We start from the raw sequence: 26,124 nt of genomic DNA, 5'->3' as shown, positions 1-26,124 counted from the left end.
TGAGGGTGGAATAAACTAGTGATAGAATTGCTGAACAAATCGGTGTATTACTTCCATCATTGTGTTCAGCCGTTCTCCTAATATGCAGGAGAATAGGATTCTTGCCACCCCTCCCCCCGCCCTCCAGCTGCTGATTGACAGCTGACTGCCTATACACAGCATGAATAGATAACTGCCAATCAGCAGCTGGTGGGCGGAGTTTTCTGCTTCTCATGAATATCCAGGACTACTGAGCTCATGCACATAATGGAGAGGACTACTTATTCTCCAGATTTTCGTGTAAAAAATTGATAAATTGTTCAAATTTAAGCGATAATCTCCTGGTGTAAACGCTTATCATTTAAATGATCAGTGAGTGATTAAGCAATTTATTTGTACACTCTATCACTCCTATCAGGCCCCGTGTGGGAGTTGTAGTGTTACAGCCGCTGCAGGTCGCGGAGCACGGATGTAGGTAAGGACGATTACTCATCAGCGCCATCTGTGTTAATAGACTAAGCGTGGAATGAGCTCCTCGCCCTCTCCGTGCTCACAAGCTGTAAAGTAAGTGACAAATCCCCGACGCATCTCACTTCATCCTGAACTCAATCCTGACCCTATTATTGGCCAAACAACACACAGGTTGGAAGAGCGCTGCGTCTGACGGAGCCAGCGAGACACATCCCGCCATGTTATCTGGCCTCCGTCTCTGGAGCCGGAGGCTGCCAGACCGCTGCTATGTGAATTAAGGGGAAACCTCCCACACCGAGGCCGGAGTCGCTCACTGCTCCAAACCAGGCAGCTGTACAAGTGACATATAACTGTGCTCGGCATCAGGCAAAAGACGCCATTTCTAAGTGTAATTCCAAGGTTTTATATTGTGTCACAGTGTTCAGCACAGATGGGGAACCTGCCGCCCTCCAGCTGTTGCAAAACTACAATTCCCATCATGCCTGGACAGCCAAACCTTTAGCTTCCCCATCCCTGACCTAATGTACTGATGCTTTAAAACCAGGCCCGGACTGACAATCTAGTAAACCGGGCAAATGCCCATAGGCCGCCCAAATTGCCAGTCCATGGAGGCTGCAGATTTAAATGTTACTTTGTTAAAAACTGTCAGTGCTGCAGTCACCCGCCACCGAGCTGCTGAGGACCGCTGCCACTGACTGCCAGACAATTAAGATATATGACTACATGTAGATATATGACTGCACATCCAATTTCTGAACTAGGCGCACTGCATGCGGCGCAAATGCTCTGAGGATTTATGTAGAGTTGCAATGCTTTTTTTGAGTGCAATTCGTTGTGCTGACCCTGACTGTGGAAATGCTGCACAGTGGTCTGGAGCCGGCAGCAGTGGGGGAGCGTGGAGGGTGAGTACAGGCTTTTCTGTCTCAGCATAACGTTTCATAAGTCATGTTTCAGAATTCCCTTTCAATATGTATGTTCACTATTGGACACAGTTTATTATTATTATTATTATTATTATTATTTATTTGAACACAGTTTACAATTAATGGATACATACTATCTGGAGTGGGCACGATGGCTTATAAGGCTGCGGTTACATTTGCTTCCATGTTCATATAAAGCTATTTCTTTGCTTCTTACATCTATGGAAATTTGGCTTACTGGGAATCATGATCCATGATGACACTTTTTGTGCCAGGAACAGAAACATACAGCTGCCCACCGAGCTGGTGGAATGGAAACCGGGATCAGGAGCCATAAGAAAACTGGCAAGAACGTGAAACCCACCGAGCTCCAAATATAATGAAATTGTATAAGGGTGAAAACCCAGCGGCTGCAGGAGGTGTGGTGACTGGCCGACGCATTTCAGACTCCTGCCAGCCTTAGGCTTCGTTCACACGGATTAAGGCTATGTTCACACTACGTATGAGACTGGCCGTTCCGTGACCCCGGCTGGGTGACGGAACGGCCGGTCTCTGGCCGGATCATCTCGGCTGGTACTTAAATACCGGCCGGGTGTTCTTCCGGCCGCAGAGCTCTGATGCGGGCGCATCAGCGTGCGCCCGCATCAGAGCTTCCCATAGCCCACGCTCTCTACATCCTATAACTATGGCTGTACATCTGACTCCTGGTGTACGCTCTCTACATCCTATAACTACAGCTGTACATCTGACTCCTGGTGTACGCTCTCTACATCCTATAACTACGGCTGTACATCTGACTCCTGGTGTACGCTCTCTACATCCTATAACTACAGCTGTACATCTGACTCCTGGTGTACGCTCTCTACATCCTATAACTACAGCTGTACACATCTGACTCCTGGTGTACACTCTCTACATCCTATAACTACAGCTGTACATCTGACTCCTGGTGTACGCTCTCTACATCCTATAACTACAGCTGTACACATCTGACTCCTGGTGTACGCTCTCTACATCCTATAACTACGGCTGTACATCTGACTCCTGGTGTACGCTCTCTACATCCTATAACTACGGCTGTACATCTGACTCCTGGTGTACGCTCTCTACATCCTATAACTACAGCTGTACATCTGACTCCTGGTGTACGCTCTCTACATCCTATAACTACGGCTGTACATCTGACTCCTGGTGTACGCTCTCTACATCCTATAACTACGGCTGTACATCTGACTCCTGGTGTACGCTCTCTACATCCTATAACTACAGCTGTACATCTGACTCCTGGTGTATGCTCTCTACATCCTATAACTACAGCTGTACATCTGACTCCTGGTGTACGCTCTCTACATCCTATAACTACAGCTGTACATCTGACTCCTGGTGTACGCTCTCTACATCCTATAACTACAGCTGTACATCTGACTCCTGGTGTACCCTCTCTACATCCTATACCTACAGCTGTACATCTGACTCCTGGTGTACGCTCTTTACATCCTATAACTACAGCTGTACATCTGACTCCTGGTGTACCCTCTCTACATCCTATACCTACAGCTGTACATCTGACTCCTGGTGTACGCTCTCTACATCCTATAACTACAGCTGTACATCTGACTCCTGGTGTACGCTCTCTACATCCTATAACTACAGCTGTACATCTGACTCCTGGTGTACGCTCTCTACATCCTATAACTACAGCTGTACATCTGACTCCTGGTGTACGCTCTCTACATCCTATAACTACAGCTGTACATCTGACTCCTGGTGTACGCTCTCTGCATCCTATAACTACTGCTGTACATCTGACTCCTGGTGTACGCTCTCTACATCCTATAACTACGGCTGTACATCTGACTCCTGGTGTACGCTCTCTACATCCTATAACTACAGCTGTACATCTGACTCCTGGTGTATGCTCTCTACATCCTATAACTACAGCTGTACATCTGACTCCTGGTGTACGCTCTCTACATCCTATAACTACAGCTGTACATCTGACTCCTGGTGTACGCTCTCTACATCCTATAACTACAGCTGTACATCTGACTCCTGGTGTACCCTCTCTACATCCTGTACCTACAGCTGTACATCTGACTCCTGGTGTACGCTCTTTACATCCTATAACTACAGCTGTACATCTGACTCCTGGTGTACCCTCTCTACATCCTATACCTACAGCTGTACATCTGACTCCTGGTGTACGCTCTCTACATCCTATAACTACAGCTGTACATCTGACTCCTGGTGTACGCTCTCTACATCCTATAACTACAGCTGTACATCTGACTCCTGGTGTACGCTCTCTACATCCTATAACTACAGCTGTACATCTGACTCCTGGTGTACGCTCTCTACATCCTATAACTACAGCTGTACATCTGACTCCTGGTGTACGCTCTCTGCATCCTATAACTACGGCTGTACATCTGACTCCTGGTGTACGCTCTCTACATCCTATAACTACAGCTGTACATCTGACTCCTGGTGTACGCTCTCTACATCCTATAACTACAGCTGTACATCTGACTCCTGGTGTACGCTCTCTGCATCCTATAACTACTGCTGTACATCTGACTCCTGGTGTACGCTCTCTACATCCTATAACTACAGCTGTACACATCTGACTCCTGGTGTACGCTCTCTACATCCTATAACTATGGCTGTACATCTGACTCCTGGTGTATGCTCTCTACATCCTATAACTACGGCTGTACATCTGACTCCTGGTGTACGCTCTCTGCATCCTATAACTACTGCTGTACATCTGACTCCTGGTGTACGCTCTCTGCATCCTATAACTATGGCTGTACATCTGACTCCTGGTGTACGCTCTCTACATCCTATAACTACAGCTGTACATCTGACTCCTGGTGTATGCTCTCTACATCCTATAACTACAGCTGTACATCTGACTCCTGGTGTACGCTCTCTACATCCTATAACTACAGCTGTACATCTGACTCCTGGTGTACGCTCTCTACATCCTATAACTACAGCTGTACATCTGACTCCTGGTGTACGCTCTCTACACCTTTCCCTTATACTCCACAAGCTTATAGTTTTTCTCTACATTGACAAGAATTAGAGGAACCACAACGCCTGTGTTTGCCATTTGCCGAATCCTTAGAACCTCGGACAAAGCCAAGACATATCCCAAATAGGTCAGTAAGTTACTGTTCCTCCTGCCTGAATATTCCGTGGCCGTCACATGCTAACGTTTGCTCATTGTTTCCTTTAGGCTTCCAAGAACATTGCTGGTGCCGATCCTGGACTGTCTACTCCCAGTATATTGACAGGGTTAACGCTATGTAACATAGCGGACAGCCAGCCAGCGCTCATGGACGCCAGCCCAGCATTTCTACTTACTACAAATGTCATCCCGGGGCCAGTGTAAGCTTCTCGTGTCTCAGGACTCTTTAAGCAGCAGCCTCTCCTCAAAGTGTTTTATTTAGTTCTTATTACTAACTCTTCCCAGCAAGCTTGGAAGGAAAAAACCCATAAAAAAGTTTCTCGAGACTGTAAATCACCATAAAAATGTAATAGACAAAAATGTCATAAAAATGTACAAATCATCATCATAGGGCACCCACTTTAATAAAGGGATTTACTTACACTTAACCCCTTTAAGGACGGAGCCCAAAATGAACTTAAAGGAGAAGTCCGGCGAAAATGTTATTGCCCCCCAAAAGTTTTACAAATCACCAATATACACTTATTAAGGGAAAGGCTTATAAAGTGCTTTTTTTCCCTGCACTTACTACTGCATCAAGGCTTCACTTCCTGGATAACCTGGTGATGTCACTTCCTGGATAACCTGGTGATGTCACTTCCTGGATAACTTGGTGATGTCACTTCCTGGATAACATGTTGATGTCACTTCCTGAATAACATGGTGATGTCTTTTCATGGGTAACATGGTGATGTCACTTCCTGGATAACATGGTGATGTCACTTCCTGGATAACATGGTGATGTCACTTCCTGGATAACATGGTGATGTCACTTCCTGGATAAAATGGTGATGTCACTACTCGACTCTCAGAGTTGTGCGGGCTGTGGCTGCTGGAGAGGATGATGACCATGTTATCCAGGAAGTGAAAGGGAGTGAATTAATTTTTGATTGGGGGAGGGGCTATCATGTGTTTTTTAAAAACTTTTAAAAAAATTTATTTTACACTTTTTATGGGACTTTAACATTTTTACATTGCATTTAATACACTGATCTTTGCTATGCCATAGCATAGCATTGATCAGTGTAATCTGCCATCATTGCATAGAGCCTGCCTGTGGCCTGTGGCCTTGTGCATAGGGGAGATTTATCAAAGGGTGTAAAATTTAGACTGGTGCAAACTGCCCACTGCAACCAATCACAGCTCAGCTTTAGGCAGTGCTGAAAGGAAAGCTGAGCTGTGATTGGTTGCAGTGGGCAGTTTGCACCAGTCTAAATTTTACACCCTTTGATAAATCTCCCCCTATGTATCGATCGCCAATCTGACTGCTAGGAGTCCTCCGACAGTCAGACAGAACGATTGAACCCCCGCATTACACTGCTCAGCTCCTGAGCTCACTTCATAGTGCCGCTGGATCCACTGGGATACAGGTACGTCATGGGTCCTTAAGGGGTTAATTGAAAAAAAAATGTTTATGTATATTTGTGTGTAGTCTTCCAGTACAGGTGTCTCTGTCAGGTGTCACACTCTGGGATGATGGGTGCCTTTTCCCACTATCACCACTTGGTGTCTCACTCTCCCCTGTTTCTGTGCACAGCTGAAGGTCTAAGGCAGGGGTAGCGAACCTTGGCTCTTCAGCTGTTGCAAAACTACAAGAGTTGTTGGGAGTTGTAGTGTTGCAAAAGCTGGAGAGCCAAGATTCCCTACCCCTGGTCTAAGGGTTAACTTTGCCTTGTTCACTGTTCTGTTCAATCACTGGTGCAGATACCACACACACCATCCTCCTATCACACTTCTTTCTGTTATGTTCCCCACCAATGGGAGGTTGGACCCAGTCACCCCTATATAACCTAGTTAGTTCCTGGTGGGAGGGTCCTCTTTAGTGGAAATAGCAAGACACAGACAGAGAGTTCCTGCTGCAGTGTATATCTGGGCCTGGCCCAGGGCCAGTGCCCTTGTCAGGAACCACAGCTACAGATGCCTTTTATGAGAGACTTTCAAGTAACTATGCAGTGCTAAGCCCAAGGGTGGGGTGACTGTCACTGGGTCCATCCTTGCCTACACCTGGGATCCTTCTAACAAGTCAGGACAATCTACAAAATCAAGGATTGATCCTCATTGGGACAAAGGGCCTAAACTGAAATATTCCTCTGGTATCTGTTTGGCCTTAAAGGGTAATTTAGAGGGATTAGCTTCACCCAGTAGTTCTACTCGAGACTCGTTCTACCAAACCTGACAGTCTCTGGACTCGTTTGGCAAAAGGCAGTCTTCTTATTCTGTTCACATCTCCTAAGCGTGAGTACAAGGTCTTCTTCTTCTGCAACACTAAGTCACTTTTCACACTGTCCTGGCAGAGTACTGTACTACTTAGGCAATGTCCCCAAGACAGTCCCTAAACCTATCCAATGTCATGCAAGACTAAGTCTTCTTCTACCGTCTACTGCTCATTTTTCCTGCGCTGCGTCTGCACCCACACATTGTGCCACAAGACACACGGGTGCCATTCCCTCAGTCACTCCCTCCTTCTGAGAAGAGTTAAGCTCCTATGACATGGGCCGATCAGCAGGAGCAAGAGTGCGCCAACCTGTCAGATCAGTGCTCACTTGCTCCTCGTTCCCTGCTCGCTGATGAGCGTGTAAGAGCGGGGAGCACGTAGCACGTGGCCGTCTGCTGCTGCTGGTCTTGCACGGTGCGATGGTTGGCAGACTGTCGCTATCATTGAAAAATTTTAAAAATGTTGAAAGACAAGGGTCAGCCGACAATGTGCATGTGGGCTGATCGTTGCCTTCTATTACACAAAGTGATTATCGTCCATAATGGCCGATAATCGGCAAAATACGGCCCATAATCGCTTTGCGTTATAGGGCCTATAGTCATGGCCATGAGTATGGATGTGTGATCACCAGAAACACCTAGGGTTACACACTATAAAGAGCTCCTATAGATGCAAATTGTAAACTCCATACTTATCAAGGACAAAAACCAAACTGGAACAGACAGCGACAAAGACAAGAGAGTATGGCAAAGAGCAGACAAGAGGGGGACTAAGATCAGACCAGACCAGATATGTAAAAAAAACACAAGACCAAAACAGACAGGAACTAAGACCAGAACAGTCAGGATCAGATTAGAGTAGACTAGAGTACAGTAGACTAGACGAGGACAAAGACAAGACCAAAACAGATTAGAACAAACACCAGACGAGACGGTAATAAAGACCAGACCAGAGGGGGACAAAGATCAGACCAGACCAGATATGGAGAAAAACAAGACCGGAACAGTCCAGATCAGATTGTCTTTATTTTGTCTTTTTCTTTTTTGTTCAGATAGGGACAAAGACCAGACAAGAGTACACAAGTACAAAAACAAGACCAAAACAGACTAGGACAAAGACCAGACAGGAACAAAGACAAGACTGGACAAGACAGGATCAAAGACAAGACCAAAAATGATTAGGACCAAGACCAGAAAAGGATGGATTACATGGTTTTTGTTTTTTGCTTTGTCCGATAGGTAAAAAGGCCAGACCAGAGTAGACGGGGACAAAGACCAAGAAAGACAAGGTCAAAGATCAGATCTGGCAGAAACAAAGACCAGACCAAAGAGGGACAAAGACCAGAGTAGACCAAATAGGGACAGGACCAAACAGGACCAAAACAGATGGGGACCAAGACCAGATCAGACAGTTTTTTTCTAGTTTTTCCAGATAGGGCCAAAGACCAGACCAGAGTAGACGGGGACAAAGACGAGACCAAAAGATAAAGACCTGACCAGATGGTAATAAAGACCAGACTAGAGGGGGACAAAGACCAGACTAGAGGGGGACAAAGACCAGACTAGAGGGGGACAAAGACCAGACTAGAGGGGGACAAAGACCAGACTAGAGGGGGACAAAGACCAGACTAGAGGGGGACAAAGACCAGACTAGAGGGGGACAAAGACCAGACTAGAGGGGGACAAAGACCAGACTAGAGGGGGACAAAGACCAGACTAGAGGGGGACAAAGACCAGAGTAGACGGGGACAAAGACGAGACCAAAAGATAAAGACCTGACCAGATGGTAATAAAGACCAGACTAGAGGGGGACAAAGACCAGACTAGAGGGGGACAAAGACCAGACTAGAGGGGGACAAAGACCAGACTAGAGGGGGACAAAGACCAGACTAGAGGGGGACAAAGACCAGACTAGAGGGGGACAAAGACCAGACTAGAGGGGGACAAAGACCAGACTAGAGGGGGACAAAGACCAGACTAGAGGGGGACAAAGACCAGACCAAAACAACCCCTTTAAGAATCCGGGTCCATCCCAGTGAGCTGAGCGCATACTGACTGCATTCACTGAAAGTCTCTGAGCTGCAGTCACAGTAGCAGAAACACTGCAGGAGCTCCGCTAAGTTATTAGAGACAGAATTGCAAATACAGCTCTGGAGTGTAAAATCAGCACGATATAAAGATTGCAATGTTTTTGTAAAGTCAGTCACTTTTATGAAGAGAATATAAAATCCTGGGAAACATATAATGAATAAGAAATTGTGGTGATTTCTCATAGGAGAGAATGGCCGTACCTTATTATTTGCCAAGTAGAGGTAATTAAGATTCTCTAACTCTTCAAAGAGATCGTCCGGGAGACCTAAGGAGAGAGGAGGAAAGGTTTTCCAGGCTGCACATACTGTACGTCCCCTGAACACTCCATTACCATACAGGCCCATCCACCACAAGTATATACTACACATGGCGGGCGGCAGGTCCTGTACAGGCTTCGCATTGGGCCCGGGAGGTTCTCATTCTGCCTCTGGTTAATTTTAGGTTATATTTCTCACCTCTTGATGTAAGACGATTGTTCTGTAAGTTCAGGGTTTCAAGTCTGTGAAGTCGGATCAGATCCTCTGGAGGAATTTCTTCTATTCGGTTATTCTATGGTAGTTTAAGCAGATAATTGGTTAGATTATAACCGGCAATGTAAATATATATAGTCTTATAGTGTGACTAGATAGATCAACCCCCCCCCCCCCCCATCACCACCATTATCAACACCATGATCGCTGCCACCTTCACTATCATTATCACCTCCACTACCATCATCATCATCATCGCCTTCACAGCTGCCACCACCACCATCATCACTGCCGCCATCATCATCCCCACCATTATCACCATCATCACCACTGCCACTACCATCATCATCACCACCATCATCACCGCCATCACCACTGCCATCACAACCATCATCGTCATCACCGCTGCCACCACCACCATAATCACTGCCGCCATCACCATCATCAGCACCATCATTGCTGCCACCTCCATTTTCTTTGCCACCACCACCATCACCACCACCATTATCGCCACCACTATGACCATGATTACCACTTCATTATCACAACATTTTTTGCCACCACCACTACATCATCATCATCGCCACCACCAACACTATCTCTACCACCACTACATCATCAGCACCACCACCAACACTATCTCCACCATCACCATCATCCGCACCACCACCAACACTGTCTCCACCATCACCATCATCACACACAGAAATCTTATCTCCCCCTTTTTATCTACCTGCAATGATAAGTGGTTTGTATATTCAGGAAGATCAACGGGAAACTCCTTCAGATCCACTCCGGCACAGTTCACCACCCCTTCCTGGGTACAGGTACAGTCCTTGGGACAATCCAAGGGGGCAGAAGTCACCAATTCATATTGCTCCTCTTCCTCTTCCTCCTCTTCTTCTTCCTCCTCATCCTCCTCTTGTCCTCGTACTCCATGGGAGAAGATCAATAGGAGCGTAAAGAGGAAAGCCAAACCACAGGGACGCATCGCACTGCAGAGAATGAAGCAGAACGTGAGATTTGGGGTATGTTTCGAGGAATTGTTGTAAGTCAAAAAAAGAAAATGATTAGGTCCTCCACCAAATTGGAGAAAGCAGGGTCCTGATTCAGCACCGTGGCCTGGTCAGGTATTCCCTGTATGGAGGCACCTGGTCACCTTGTAAATCTGGTTCCCTGTAAATCTGGGTGGCTAGGAACTTTATTAAACAGGAAAACACAGTTAAGGGAGGTATTATGTACTTTCATTGTCCAATGGAGCTACTCCACTATTTCCACTATGCAGTGCTAGATACTCAAGAGGGAGAAAGTCAGGGATTAACCTCAGCCCATGCCGAGAACCACTACAAAGTGAAGGGGAGTATCCTAAGCTACAAGAGAAAATATCCTGGATAGAACAAAGATACCGGAAGGTCTATGTATTCTATCTCGCAGCGTAGGTGACACCAGGACACCCTAGGACTCTTAGCTTCACCAAGGTAACCACGGCTGGGGCTTGTATCCCCCTATTAGGACGGAACACTCGACACTGTAGGGCAGAAGGTGGTCAGACATCAGTCTAAACACAGGTACAAGTTAACTTATCACTCTCAAGTGCACAATGTCAAAGTTCTGTATTATTCAGAGACTGTACAGTAAAGCTGTTCTATTTATTCATCACTGGGACTCAGTCTTCCTTTCCTCCGCACCAGCACCTATACACACTAGCCGCACACTAGTTAGGGGTTATTTTTCCCCTTTCTGTGGGTGGCCGTACTGATATGTTTCTTTCAAATCAACTGGTTTCAGAAAACTATACAGATTTGTAATTTACTTCTATTTAAAAATCTCCAGTCTTCCAGTACTTATCAGCTGCTGTATGTCCTACAGAAAGTGGTGTATTCTTTCCAGTCTGACACAGTGCTCTCTGCTGCCACCTCTGTCCATGTCAGGAACTGTCCAGAGCAGGAGAGGTTTTCTATGGGGATTTGCTGCTGCTCAGTTCCTCCAACTCTCCAGTCTTTCCTGTTCCCTCTCTGCCCTATGTGACAGGTGTCCCGGTGATGGGAATATTAGTGTTATTCACGGAAATTCTCAGTGGTTTTAACCCTTTTGAGACCAATGAGTCTGCAGTGAAGTCCCCCAGATGTGGTCTACCCCTGGTCTATATCCCTTGTATATCGGAGGTCACCCTGAATCCTCCCAGCTGTCTCGCTCATTGTTGGAGCGGTGTCGGTGGTTTCCACGCTGGGGCCTCTTACTGACATGGAAAATATACAAATCCGGGCAGATTTCTGCATTTTTTTGTCCCCGCACAGTAATCACAGTGACAGATGAGAAAACAGGAGAGGAGTTAATGAGGTCTGTGAGAGAATGGACTCCGGCCTTCCCAGCACGCCGGCCGCCCTCGCAGTCACAACCCGTGGGCACGGCCACCTGACGGCTCTTTGAAGTTCATTAAATAATGACGAAAATACGATAAAGTTTCATCAACAGGAAATCTGAATATCAACTGAGTCAACGAGTAAGAGTCGCCAGGAATAAAGTGTATAAAGCTCATGTTACCAAGCTATTAAAGGGGAACTCTGGCGAAAATCTTTTTCTTTCAAATTAACTGGTGTCAGAAAGTTATATAGAGATTTGTAATTTACTTCTATTTAAAAATCTCCAGAGCAGGAAAGGTTTTTCTATGGGGATTTGCTGCTGCTCTGGACAGTTCCTGACATGGACAGAGGTGGCAGCAGAGAGCACTGTGTCAGACTGGAGAGAATACACCACTTCCTGCAGGACATACAGCAGCTGATAAGTACTGGAAGACTGGAGATTTTTAAATAGAAGTAAAACCAGGTTAGAGGCTTCTACTAATACCCTGTGTACCAGCTCTGAACTGGCCTGAGAGACATCTTTACACCCTGGGACCTTAGTGGTCTTCAGGTCAGGTTTGGACCACAGACATGATATCTCTCTGTCCCCCCAGGGACATTAATGACTCTGGAAATAATTCGGCCACTCACATATACTGCACGTGTTAGTTCTTTACCAGTGTAAGACATATCTGGTTGCTGCCATGCAGGTGAGGGACAGGGATCTGCTCTTCAGCCATATCAGTATGATGAATGGGGAATGAATGGCTGCTTTGGCCCTGGTCTGCTGGAGGAGGCATGCGGTTATTGGGTGCAGGCAGAGAGTGGCCATAAGCGTCTAAACATGAGGGAACTTCGAGTCCAAACCTGAACTCTCTGCATATTACTGGTGGCTGAAGAAGTAGGATGCTGCCCTAAGGACGGTATCCACCCGCATCCGACCTCTTCAGCCACCAGTAGTCAAATGTCAAGTGTTCAGGTGTGATATCCCACCACGGGTGTTGCTAGTAATTACACCCTTCACAAAAGCCTGTACTTTTTGGATGTAAGTGGTGATGTAGTAGTGTTAAAGTTTCACCACAAGATGTCGCTATTGTAAGTATATGTACTTAGTTATTGCACAGCTGTAGTATTGAAAGAGTTATCGTTTATTTGTATGTCACATGGATCTGTAGACCAATGAGCCTAATTTCTTCTTCTATCCTACCATATCTCTCTTTACTTCTCACATATGCACTCTTCACCCACTCACAGCACACCTTACAGGGGCTGTAAATAGGAAGTCACATGGGTAGAGGTAGTGTAGTGTCTTTTGTCGTTAGACTCTGTAGAGACAGGATGCAACTCACAGTTTCTCCTCAGGTAACTCCACTCAGCACTATGCAGTGTTAAACTCTTCACTAGAGAGGACAAGTCAGAGATCATCTCAACCCACGCCATGGACAAGGAGAGACACAGTGCAGGTCAGTAGTCATAAAGCAAGTAAAGGAACTGATCCAGATTCTTGCAACATGGGTGTAAGCAGGGAACACTCAGCATTCCGCTCTTCCCAGGTAACAAGGTCTGGGGCTTGTGTCACCCACTAGGACGGGTCCCCCGACACTGGTAGGGCAATAGATGGAGTGAAGACCAAAAGAGTCAAAACACAGGCACAAGTATTCTCTCTCTTCTCAAGTATTCTTCTATTTCTACCTCCAACATCCCGGCAGAGCACAGTACTACTTGGGTTGGGACTCTCACAACATCCTCCTCTCTACTCCTCTGATTCTTCTATATATCTCTCAGCACACAATCCAGTCAGCACGACTGTACCACTCTCTGTACTCTCACTACAGATCTGGATCATGTACTATCAAGTGACCGGCCGTGTCGCCTCCACACCGGAGGTGTACCACACCACACAGGTTCGGACTAACCCCAATGTACTTGAGGTTCGCTCAGTGGCAGCGTGTAGCACCTGGTCTCTTTCCATCCATTAAAATCTGGGCTGTATGACTACGATAGTGAGAACTGCTGCGCCAACTCCACAACATGTCTGAAACCTGATAAGTATTGATTGAAGTTTTATTGCACGTCCATTGACAGACATCATCTCCTGTACTCCCCCGTAAGCGCTCGCAGACCACGCATGATTATTCTAATAGAGAAGGGGTCTATAAGTCTCGGGGACGAGAGATAATCGGCTGCCAGAACGCAGCGGCTTTGTACGCTCGCCATACTGGACGCCTTTGTACGCTCGCCATACTGGACGCCTTTGTACGCTCGCCATACTGGACGCCTTTGTACGCTCGCCATACTGGACGCCTTTGTACGCTCACCATACTGGACGCCTTTATACACTCGCCATACTGGACGCCTTTCTACACTCGCCATACTGGACGTCTTTATACACTCGCCATACTGGACGCCTTTGTACACTCGCCATACTGGACGCCTTTCTACACTCGCCATACTGGACGTCTTTATACACTCGCCATACTGGACGTCTTTATACACTCGCCATACTGGACGCCTTTGTACACTCGCCATACTGGACGTCTTTATACACTCGCCATACTGGACGTCTTTATACACTCGCCATACTGGACGTCTTTATACACTCGCCATACTGGACGTCTTTATACACTCGCCATACTGGACGCCTTTGTACACTCGCCATACTGGACGTCTTTATACACTCGCCATACTGGACGTCTTTATACACTCGCCATACTGGACGCCTTTGTACACTCGCCATACTGGACGTCTTTATACACTCGCCATACTGGACGCCTTTGTACACTCGCCATACTGGACGTCTTTATACACTCGCCATACTGGACGCCTTTATACACTCGCCATACTGGACGCCTTTGTACACTCGCCATACTGGACGTCTTTATACACTCGCCATACTGGACGCCTTTGTACACTCGCCATACTGGACGCCTTTATACACTCGCCATACTGGACGCCTTTGTACACTCGCCATACTGGACGCCTTTGTACACTCGCCATACTGGACGTCTTTATACACTCGCCATACTGGACGTCTTTATACACTCGCCATACTGGACGTCTTTGTAGACTTTGTCTGCACCTGTTCTCATGGTGAAAATCCATGTGGAGGCGGACGCCCTGCGTATGAACAGAGGACCGAGGAGGAGGAGGAGGAGGAAGGGGCCCAGCCTGGAAGCCCAAATATAGGCAGTCTGAATATCAGCTTTCAGCCATGGGAGAATGGCTTAAAGGGGTACTCTGACATCAGGTAAAAAAGTAATAAAAAAAAACTCTGCAGAAGCCTATAGAATTGTTAGTTGTCTGCTCCAGTTCTGAATCCACAAAAAAGTCATTTGTTGTACGTGTTTGTGAGTCTCTGTCTACGTCATATCATCACTGTGCTTCCTGGGTAAGCAGCCAGTCAGTACTACAAGTCCCAGAATGCATTACTTTCCCTCAGCTCTCCATCATAGCCCTCCCACCCTGCCTACTCCCCTCCCACACCACCCAAAGCTGCGACAAAAACATTGGTCTATACAGCAGACTCTCTCTACACAGCAAGTCTGCAAAAGCTGCTGTATTCCCTGTCTGCCCCTCTGCCTGTGGCATTGTTCAGCACAAGTCATCAGCTGCAATCACTCCTTACTCTTCTCTGTATATATATATATAGATGTGGGTATGCTGGAGGGGCTGGTCAGAGGTGCTGACATCCCTCAGCACGTGTCCAGTGTGTGTGGTGTGAGATGCCATGGAACCCGTGGTGGTTACACTAGGATATAATCACCATTCCTTCACACTTGGCCGTCTCTACATTCCTTCCATCTTCCTACACGACGTCTTATGCTACAGTCTATTCCAACCAAGAATCCACAAACCTTAGAGAACCATTTACAATACTTAAAGGGGAAGTGTCGACTAGATTTTCAGATTACAGTCAGATACTAAAACCTGTTATTTTTTTCTAATCCGTTTCTATTTTCTGATTAATTATTCTGTGCATTGCTATGGGGGCGGCCATCTTGCCTGATCTTTTTTAAACAGCTTTTGGTGACATACTTTACAGCCTCATGGACATAGACGACAATATATATAGACTCTGTCCCCTTAAGATGAATGTGAGACATTACTGAGCGCGCTCTGTGACCTGTGAAGAGGTCATTCCACAGGGAACTGCTATTGACTCCTCTATCTACTGGTGTCACATGACGCTGCAATGCTGTACAGGTCACTTTACTGCGGCCTCCTCTTATCACCACAGACACAACAGGAAGTGTCAGCTTAGTTTGATCCCCAGTGGTGCAGTGAAAACTGCAAGATATCAGGATTATATTATAATATAGATAGAAAAATGCAAAATTAAAAAAATGTCACCAAAAATTCTTAAAAAATCTGTTTAACATAAAAAAAATTATTTATATAATAAGTCACTTTCTGATATACTGTCCCTTTAAAGTTTTTTTTTCTTCTGCTTTGAACAGACCCTAAGACTCCCATCTATCGGCTTTGGGGAAACCAGGCAGCAAGTGTTCAACTCTTCTACAGCGCCACCACAGGACAGCTGAAGCATTACATGGTGGTGACTGAAATTGATGGGCTCTGCTTTATATACAGGGACGTGCTGGGTCCTCCGGACAGAGAGACGCTCTTTGTGGACGCTGAACCCCACATAATGAGTAATTAGAAGGAAGCCCTGGAATAAGCCGGAGATCTTTCTTGTCATCTGTTCATTTACTAATATCCGGATATGATTTCCAGGCACAGCTAAGATTAGTTCAGCATGTTGTGGACGCAAGGTTTTTTTTTGTTATTTTTGGTTTTTCAGGAAGACGTTTTATTTATGGAATAAGAACAAGAACCTTTGCTTCAGCTGAAAGATACTTAAACCATATGGCTGATGGATTGTAAACGCCAGGAGAACACATTATATATATATACGGCGGGAGAACATGTATATATACGGCGGGAGAACATGTATATATACGGCGGGAGAACATGTATATGTACGGCGGGAGAACATGTATATATACGGCGGGAGAACATGTATATATACGGCGGGAGAACATGTATATATACGGCGGGAGAACATGTATATATACGGCGGGAGAACATGTATATATACGGCGGGAGAACATATATATATACGGCGGGAGAACATGTATATGTACGGCGGGAGAACATGTATATATACGGCGGGAGAACACATTATATATATATACGTCGGGAGAACATGTATATATACACGGTGGGAGAACATGTATATATACGGCGGGAGAACATGTATATGTACGGCGGGAGAACATGTATATATACGGCGGGAGAACATGTATATATACGGCGGGAGAACATGTATATATACGGCGGGAGAACATGTATATATATACGTCGGGAGAACATGTATATATACACGGTGGGAGAACATGTATATATACGGCGGGAGAACATGTATATATACGGCGGGAGAACATTTATATATATACGGCGGGAGAACATTTATATATATACGACAGGAGAACATGTACAGTATATATACACGGCGGTCGGCGGGAGAACATGTATGTATATACGTCGGGAGAACATGTATATATATACGTCGGGAGAACATGTATATATACGGCGGGAGAACATGTATATATACGGCGGGAGAACATTTATATATATACGGCGGGAGAACATTTATATATATACGACAGGAGAACATGTACAGTATATATACACGGCGGTCGGCGGGAGAACATGTATGTATATACGTCGGGAGAACATGTATATATATACGTCGGGAGAACATGTATATATACGGCGGGAGAACATGTATATATACGGCGGGAGAACATGTATATATACGGCGGGAGAACATGTATATATACGGCGGGAGAACATGTATATATATACGTCGGGAGAACATGTATATATACACGGTGGGAGAACATGTATATATACGGCGGGAGAACATGTATATATACGGCGGGAGAACATTTATATATATACGGCGGGAGAACATTTATATATATACGACAGGAGAACATGTACAGTATATATACACGGCGGTCGGCGGGAGAACATGTATATATATATACGGCAGGAGAACATGTATATATACGGCGGGAGAACATGTATATATACGGCGGGAGAACATGTATATATATGGCGGGAGAACATGTGTATATATATGGCGGGAGAACATGTATATATATACGGCGGGAGAACATGTATATATATACGGCGGGAGAACATGTATATATACGGCGGGAGAACATGTATATATACGGCGGGAGAACATGTATATATACGGCGGGAGAACATGTATATATACGGCAGGAGAACATATATATATATACGACAGGAGAACATGTACAGTATATATACACGGCGGTCGGCGGGAGAACATGTATGTATATATACGGCAGGAGAACATGTATATATACGGCGGGAGAACATGTATATATACGGCGGGAGAACATGTATATATATGGCGGGAGAACATGTGTATATATATGGCGGGAGAACATGTATATATATACGGCGGGAGAACATGTATATATACGGCGGGAGAACATGTATATATACGGCGGGAGAACATGTATGTATATATACGGCGGGAGAACATGTATATATACGGCGGGAGAACATGTATATATATGGCGGGAGAACATGTGTATATATATGGCGGGAGAACATGTATATATATACGGCGGGAGAACATGTATATATACGGCGGGAGAACATGTATATATACGGCGGGAGAACATGTATATATACGGCGGGAGAACATGTATATATACGGCAGGAGAACATATATATATATATACGACAGGAGAACATTTATATATATACACGGCGGTCGGCGGGAGAACATGTATGTATATATACGGCAGGAGAACATGTATATATACGGCGGGAGAACATGTATATATATGGCGGGAGAACATGTGTATATATATACGGCGGGAGAACATGTATATATACGGCGGGAGAACATGTATATATACGGCGGGAGAACATGTATATATACGGCGGGAGAACATGTATATATACGGCAGGAGAACATATATATATATACGACAGGAGAACATGTACAGTATATATACACGGCGGTCGGCGGGAGAACATGTATGTATATATACGGCAGGAGAACATGTATATATACGGCGGGAGAACATGTATATATATGGCGGGAGAACATGTGTATATATATGGCGGGAGAACATGTATATATATACGGCGGGAGAACATGTATATATACGGCGGGAGAACATGTATATATACGGCGGGAGAACATGTATATATACGGCGGGAGAACATGTATGTATATATACGGCGGGAGAACATGTATATATACGGCGGGAGAACATGTATATATACGGCAGGAGAACATATATATATATATATATACGGCGGGAGAACATGTATATATACGGCGGGAGAACATATATATATATATATATATATGGCAGGAGAACATGTATGTATATATATATATATATATATATATATATATATATATATATACACACACACACAGCAGGAGAACACACACATATATATATCGGGATAATATGCACAGCCCCCAGTACAGAGCTTCCAATGCAGAGCTCCCAGTACAGCGCTCCCAGTACGGAGCTCCTAGTGCAGTGCTCCCAGTATAGAGCCCCCAGTGCAGTTTCCACACTGCAGACCTCCCAGTGCAGAGCCCCCAGTACATAGCTCCCAGTGCAGCGCTCCCAGTGCAGCGGTATCAGTACAGAGCCCCCAGTGCAGTGCTTCCAGTGCGGAATGGAGCCCCCAGTGCAGTGCTCCCAGTGCAGAGCTCCCAGTGCGGAATGGAGCCCCCAGTGAAGTGCTCCCAGTACAGCGCTCCCAGTGCCTGTGTGTATATGGAAATAAATGCTATCCTGAGGAGTGACCCTTCTCTCTGCCATATCTGTATATTTTGTGATTCTGACATTTATCCTATAGAAGCATCTTGGCCGATCATCAAACAACCCTCAGTATCTCTCAGTGTGATCTCATCTGGTAGCAGAGATCAGCGCTGATCACTCTGACACAAGCTGCGGCCCAGACTGACAGCGTCCACAGCTGCCGCCTAATATTATAGATGAGATGATAAAACGTATAACATTACAGCAGAGGAGACGCAGAGCTCAGTCTGCGGACACCGGTACAGAACCAGAGCAAGAGGACAACTAGGCCACGCAGAGAGAGAGGTAACACGAAGCAAACTCCTCTCTGCTACATCTGTGTCCTATTAGATTCCTGACAAAAGACGATAAAAAGTTTCCTTTTCCAGTAGATCAGTGATCTCCAATGTGGGGCCCAGCAGCCATGACACTACAACTCCCAGCATGCTCTGCAGGTTGTAGTAGCAGCAGGTGGGGATTACAAGGGCAAATGTCAGGAAAGAAAATCCCTGGTGACAACACAATAGCCCCCGTATCTCAACTCCCTGGACCCCTGTAAGTATATGTACATCCATAAAACCCCTCACTATACGTCTATATACCCCTCACTATAGGTCCATACCCCTCAGTATATACATCCATACCCCTCACTATACCCCTCACTATACATCCATATACCCCTCACTATAGGTCCAGACCCCTCACTATACATCCATACCCCTCAGTATACATCCATACCCCTCACTATATCTCCATACCCCTCAGTATACCTCCATACCCCTGACCCCTCGGTATACCTCTCCATACCCCTGACCCCTCAGTATACCTCTCCATACCCCTGACCCCTGACCCCATTGCCTCCCCCTCACCTTGCTGAGAAGGAGATGAAGGAGCTGAGAGTCACTTCATGCCATGTCCAGTCTCCTCTGATCGCAGCCTCCAGGATCCAGCCCAGATGTGGGACGGGGACGTCCTGCCTTCCCTGGCAGATGTGAGGGGCTTTGTGGAAATATCAGGAGCCTCTGAGGGGAGGGGAGAAGGCGAACATGGAGGCAGGAGCCACTGACTGCACATCTGCATGGGGGAGTCTACAAGATGGGGTTTGTATAGGACTAGTGGGATGGAGGGAGGAATGGAGGTCCCAGCCCAATGCACCCCAGCTGATGTCTGTGCCACCTGTAGACCAGTGTGAACTGTGCACTAATACTATAGCCTGGAGTCTAGACTGCACCTGTCTGCACTGGGAGCTCTGTACTGAGAGCGTTCTGTACTAGGTGTTCTGCACTGGGAGCTCTGCACTGGGGGGGGGGGGGGGGGGGGGGGGGGGGGTTCTGTACTGGGTGTTTTGCTCTGGAAGTTCTGCACTGGGAGCTCTGCACTGGGAGCACTATACTGGGTGTTCTGCTCTGGAAGTTCTGTACTGGGAGTACTATACTGGAAGTTCTGTACTGGGAGTACTATACTGGAAGTTCTGTACTGGGAGCACTATACTGGAAGTTCTGTACTGGGAGTACTATACTGGAAGTTCTGTACTGGGAGCACTATACTGGAAGTTCTGTACTGGGAGCACTATACTGGAAGTTCTGTACTGGGTGTTCTGCTCTGGAAGTTCTGTACTGGGAGTACTATACTGGGTGTTCTGCACTGGGAGCTCTGTACTGGGTGTTCTGCACTGGGAGTACTATACTGGGTGTTCTGCACTGGGAGCTCTGTACTGGGTGTTCTGCACTGGGAGCTCTGTACTGGGTGTTCTGCACTGGGAGCTCTGTACTGGGTGTTCTGCACTGGGAGCTCTGTACTGGGTGTTCTGCACTGGGAGCTCTGTACTGGGTGTTCTGCACTGGGAGCTCTGTACTGGGTGTTCTGCACTGGGAGTACTATACTGGGTGTTCTGCACTGGGAGCTCTGTACTGGGGGCTCTGCACTGGGAGCTCTGTACTGGGTGTTCTGCACTGGGAGCTCTGTACTGGGTGTTCTGCACTGGGAGCTCTGTACTGGGTGTTCTGCACTGGGAGCTCTGTACTGGGTGTTCTGCACTGGGAGTACTATACTGGGTGTTCTGCACTGGGAGCTCTGTACTGGGGGCTCTGCACTGGGAGCTCTGTACTGGGTGTTCTGCACTGGGAGCTCTGTACTGGGTGTTCTGCACTGGGAGCTCTGTACTGGGTGTTCTGCACTGGGAGCTCTGTACTGGGTGTTCTGCACTGGGAGCTCTGTACTGGGTGTTCTGCACTGGGAGCTCTGTACTGGGTGTTCTGCACTGGGAGCTCTGTACTGGGTGTTCTGCACTGGGAGCTCTGTAACTGGGTGTTCTGCACTGGGAGCTCTGTACTGGGTGTTCTGCACTGGGAGCTCTGTACTGGGTGTTCTGCACTGGGAGCTCTGTACTGGGTGTTCTGCACTGGGAGCTCTGCACATTCTAACGTTTTTCCGTTAACTTACATTATAAAAAAAAAATAAAAAATTTAAAAAAATGCATCAAAACAGATGTACACAAAAACAGTCCTAACTAACTTTTGGTCCGTTTTTTTTTTTTTTTTTTTTTATAATGGAAGTCACTGGAAAAACGGGAAAAAAGCGGTTTTAAAGAACTCTGCCTTAGTTACTGGCCGGATTCTTTACAGCTTGAGCTTTTCTATTACTCTCTGGACTGATCATCAGTTGTGCAGTATAACCTTTATTTACTGCGGCTCTCACAGTGCCATCTGCAGGACATCCTTAGTTACTGCGGCACTCACAGTGCCATCTGCAGGACATCCTTAGTTACTGCGGCTCTCACAGTGCCATCTGCAGGACATCCTTAGTTACTGCGGCTCTCACAGTGCCATCTGCAGGACATCCTTAGTTACTGCAGCTCTCACAGTGCCTCCTGCAGGATATCCTTAGTTACTGCGGCTCTCACAGTGCCATCTGCAGGATATCCTTAGTTACTGCGGCTCTCACAGTGCCATCTGCAGGATATCCTTAGTTACTGCAGCTCTCACAGTGCCTCCTGCAGGATATCCTTAGTTACTGCGGCTCTCACAGTGCCATCTGCAGGATATCCTTAGTTACTGCGGCTCTCACAGTGCCATCTGCAGGACATCCTTAGTTACTGCGGCTCTCACAGTGCCTCCTGCAGGATATCCTTAGTTACTGCGGCTCTCACAGTGCCACCTGCAGGACATCCTTAGTTACTGCGGCTCTCACAGTGCCACCTGCAGGATATCCTTAGTTACTGCGGCTCTCACAGTGCCACCTGCAGGATATCCTTAGTTACTGCGGCTCTCACAGTGCCATCTGCAGGATATCCTTAGTTACTGCGGCTCTCACAGTGCCATCTGCAGGACATCCTTAGTTACTGCGGCTCTCACAGTGCCATCTGCAGGACATCCTTAGTTACTGCAGCTCTCACAGTGCCTCCTGCAGGATATCCTTAGTTACTGCGGCTCTCACAGTGCCATCTGCAGGATATCCTTAGTTACTGCGGCTCTCACAGTGCCATCTGCAGGATATCCTTAGTTACTGCAGCTCTCACAGTGCCTCCTGCAGGATATCCTTAGTTACTGCGGCTCTCACAGTGCCATCTGCAGGATATCCTTAGTTACTGCGGCTCTCACAGTGCCATCTGCAGGATATCCTTAGTTACTGCAGCTCTCACAGTGCCATCTGCAGGATATGCTTAGTTACTGCGGCTCTCACAGTGCCATCTGCAGGATATCCTTAGTTACTGCGGCTCTCACAGTGCCATCTGCAGGACATCCTTAGTTACTGCGGCTCTCACAGTGCCTCCTGCAGGATATCCTTAGTTACTGCGGCTCTCACAGTGCCATCTGCAGGACATCCTTAGTTACTGCGGCTCTCACAGTGCCACCTGCAGGATATCCTTAGTTACTGCGGCTCTCACAGTGCCACCTGCAGGATATCCTTAGTTACTGCGGCTCTCACAGTGCCATCTGCAGGACATCCTTAGTTACTGCGGCTCTCACAGTGCCACCTGCAGAATATCCTTAGTTACTGCGGCTCTCACAGTGCCATCTGCAGGACATCCTTAGTTACTGCGGCTCTCACAGTGCCATCTGCAGGATATCCTTAGTTACTGCAGCTCTCACAGTGCCATCTGCAGGACATCCTTAGTTACTGCGGCTCTCACAGTGCCTCCTGCAGGATATCCTTAGTTACTGCAGCTCTCACAGTGCCATCTGCAGGATATCCTTAGTTACTGCGGCTCTCACAGTGCCATCTGCAGGATATCCTTAGTTACTGCGACTCTCACAGTGCCATCTGCAGGACATCCTTAGTTACTGCATGAAAAGGCAATATATAGTATCCTTGTGTGTGTGTGTGTGTGTATATATATATATATATATATATATATATATATATATATTCTTTTTTTTTACAGCTCTGTATATATGTTACTTAGCAATGCTGCTCTGGGATAGCCAGTATATATCCAATAATGTGGTTATAACCCTTTATTATCATTATTGCACAATTTTATCATTGTGTACGAGTAACTTTAACCCCATCACCAGGGAAAACAGGTGTAAATAGGCTGAAGTGTCCAGAGGGTGTTCCCTATCACAGCAAGGGTCCAAGTAATTCCAGGCCTTGTATCCACTAGATAGAGGACGTGGGCGGCTGGACTTACCTGGGCTCTCTCCTTGTTGGGGATGTTCTGCACAGGCCAGTGGTGGAGAGAGGTGGGTACAGATGGCAGAACACACAGTGTGAATACTGGCTTATCCTGCAGCTGTAGGGCAGAGACTGGCAGTAACAGTGGCGACCAGCTGAAGAACCTGCTGTGCTGTGTGAACAGGGACCTACTGATCCACCACCAGGAGGGCTGTACCTTGCACACCGGCAGACTCCATAACCGTAACCAGGCTGAGGACAAGCTGCTGTGTACGTTTTTCCCACGGCGAGTTCCCCACACTTACAGCCCCCACCTCTCAGCATCTAATATATATAGGAACGCTTCGCTGTGCAGAAAATTGGGAAATTAGTGGTTTATTAAACGTTATTTTCACTATGAACAAGTTAGAGAACTCGGCATTAGTCGGCGGCCGCAGTGTATATAATGTATAGGGACCCGGCCGCTAAGATCAGCTATAAATCTGCTTCAGAAATTATATCAGTCCATAAGACGACATCAGTCCCCAGCGGATCCCTTCATCTGTAAGAAGCCGGCAGGGTCCCATCCATAGACATACCGTATATATACACACATGTAGACATACAGTATATATACGCACGTAAACATACAGTATATACACATGTAGACATACAGTATATATACACACGTAAACATACAGTATATATACACACAGTATATATCTACATGTAGACACAGTATATAATATATATATATATATATATATATATATATATATATATATATATATATACACACACACATGTAGACATACTGTATATATACATACACGGTTACGTGCTGCCATGCCGCTTACAGATGAGGGGGGGGGGGCTCATTCTTTTATTCTTGGGTGGGGGGAGCAGCAGTCGTGGTTGGTCCTTTAGAAGCCAAGGCTGGTGGCATCGGGGGCATCTGCTGGGATCTGTCGGCATCAGACACAATCGGCTCACAGCCTGGGCTTCACAGGTTGGAGCTGCAGACTCTGCAACTTCATGGCAAGGCCCATATTTCCAGTGATTTTCAGCTTGCCCTGGAAGAAGGCCTGAAAGCAGATTAATAAGGGTCAGTGTGTAAGAGAATGGTGATCCATCATAGCCAGGGGGGGGGGGGGGGATGTGCATCATAGCTGGGGGGTGCCTTACAGCTACAATATGTGTGGCCTAAATCTTTAAAGGGGAGCTCTGGAGAATTTTTTTGTTAAAAAGCATCCGCTATCAGAAAGTTATACAGATTTGTAAATGACTTCTTTGAAGAAATCTCCAGTCTTCCAGTACTTATCAGCTGCTGTATGTCCTGTAGGAAGTGGTGTATTCTCTCCAGTCTGACACACTGCTCTCTGCTGCCACCTCTGTCCATGTCAGGAACTGTCCAGAGCAGCAGCAAATCCCCATAGAAAACTTCTCCTGCTCTGGACAGTTCCTGACATGGACAGAGGTGGCAGCAGAGAGCACTGTGTCAGACTGGAGGGAATGCACCACTTCCTGCAGCACATACAGCAGCTGATAAGTACTTGAAGACTGGAGATTTTCCATAGAAGTAAATTACTAATCTGTATAACTTTCTGGCATCAGCAGATTTTTTTTCTCCAGAGTTCTCCTTTAATCTAGTGGTCTGGATAATGCACTGTGTAAGCACAGACAACCTAGACTTTAAAAAACAGTGTTCAATAAAATATAAGACAAAGAGATCCCAGGCCTCCAGTTCCTTGTGGGGATATAGCAGTATCCTGCATCTCACTCCACCCTCTGTATACAGCTGTATACTGGAAGCTTATTACTAGGTCTCATATACACCTCCTATACTTACTGTCTGGGGATTGATCTTGCCGGTCATCAGTGCGAGGAGGTCGGAGTCCGCCATGGAGATTGTACAGTCGGCTTTCTTATCTG

At 46.4% G+C, this 26,124-nt stretch overlaps 2 protein-coding genes across 3 annotated transcripts in view; both read right to left on the bottom strand.

The window, feature by feature from the left end:
- The window catches only part of PODN (podocan), a 35,098-nt gene extending 14,498 nt beyond the window's left edge, over positions 1-20,600 (bottom strand). The window contains exons 1-4 of one of the 2 annotated variants that reach the window (XM_069981627.1): positions 20,466-20,600; positions 10,114-10,375; positions 9,366-9,459; positions 9,111-9,175 (exon numbers count right to left, since the gene is read on the bottom strand). In XM_069981627.1, coding sequence (XP_069837728.1) covers positions 9,111-9,175; positions 9,366-9,459; positions 10,114-10,371 — 417 coding nt within the window. In that variant the 5' untranslated portion in view covers positions 10,372-10,375; positions 20,466-20,600. The remainder of the gene's footprint in view (positions 1-9,110; positions 9,176-9,365; positions 9,460-10,113; positions 10,376-20,465) is intronic. The other variant, XM_069981626.1, reaches the window with a different exon arrangement.
- A 4,540-nt stretch (positions 20,601-25,140) lies between these two features.
- SCP2 (sterol carrier protein 2) overlaps positions 25,141-26,124 on the bottom strand; it is a 34,897-nt gene continuing 33,913 nt past the window's right edge. Inside the window, exons 15-16 of the mRNA XM_069981621.1 lie at positions 26,042-26,121; positions 25,141-25,277 (exon numbers count right to left, since the gene is read on the bottom strand). Coding sequence (XP_069837722.1) covers positions 25,182-25,277; positions 26,042-26,121 — 176 coding nt within the window. The 3' untranslated portion in view covers positions 25,141-25,181. The remainder of the gene's footprint in view (positions 25,278-26,041; positions 26,122-26,124) is intronic.

The sequence above is a fragment of the Dendropsophus ebraccatus genome, chromosome 8 (assembly GCF_027789765.1).
Source record: "Dendropsophus ebraccatus isolate aDenEbr1 chromosome 8, aDenEbr1.pat, whole genome shotgun sequence".
Classification (NCBI taxonomy): Eukaryota; Metazoa; Chordata; class Amphibia; order Anura; family Hylidae; genus Dendropsophus; species Dendropsophus ebraccatus.
This window is presented reverse-complemented; position numbering and strand designations above follow the sequence as displayed.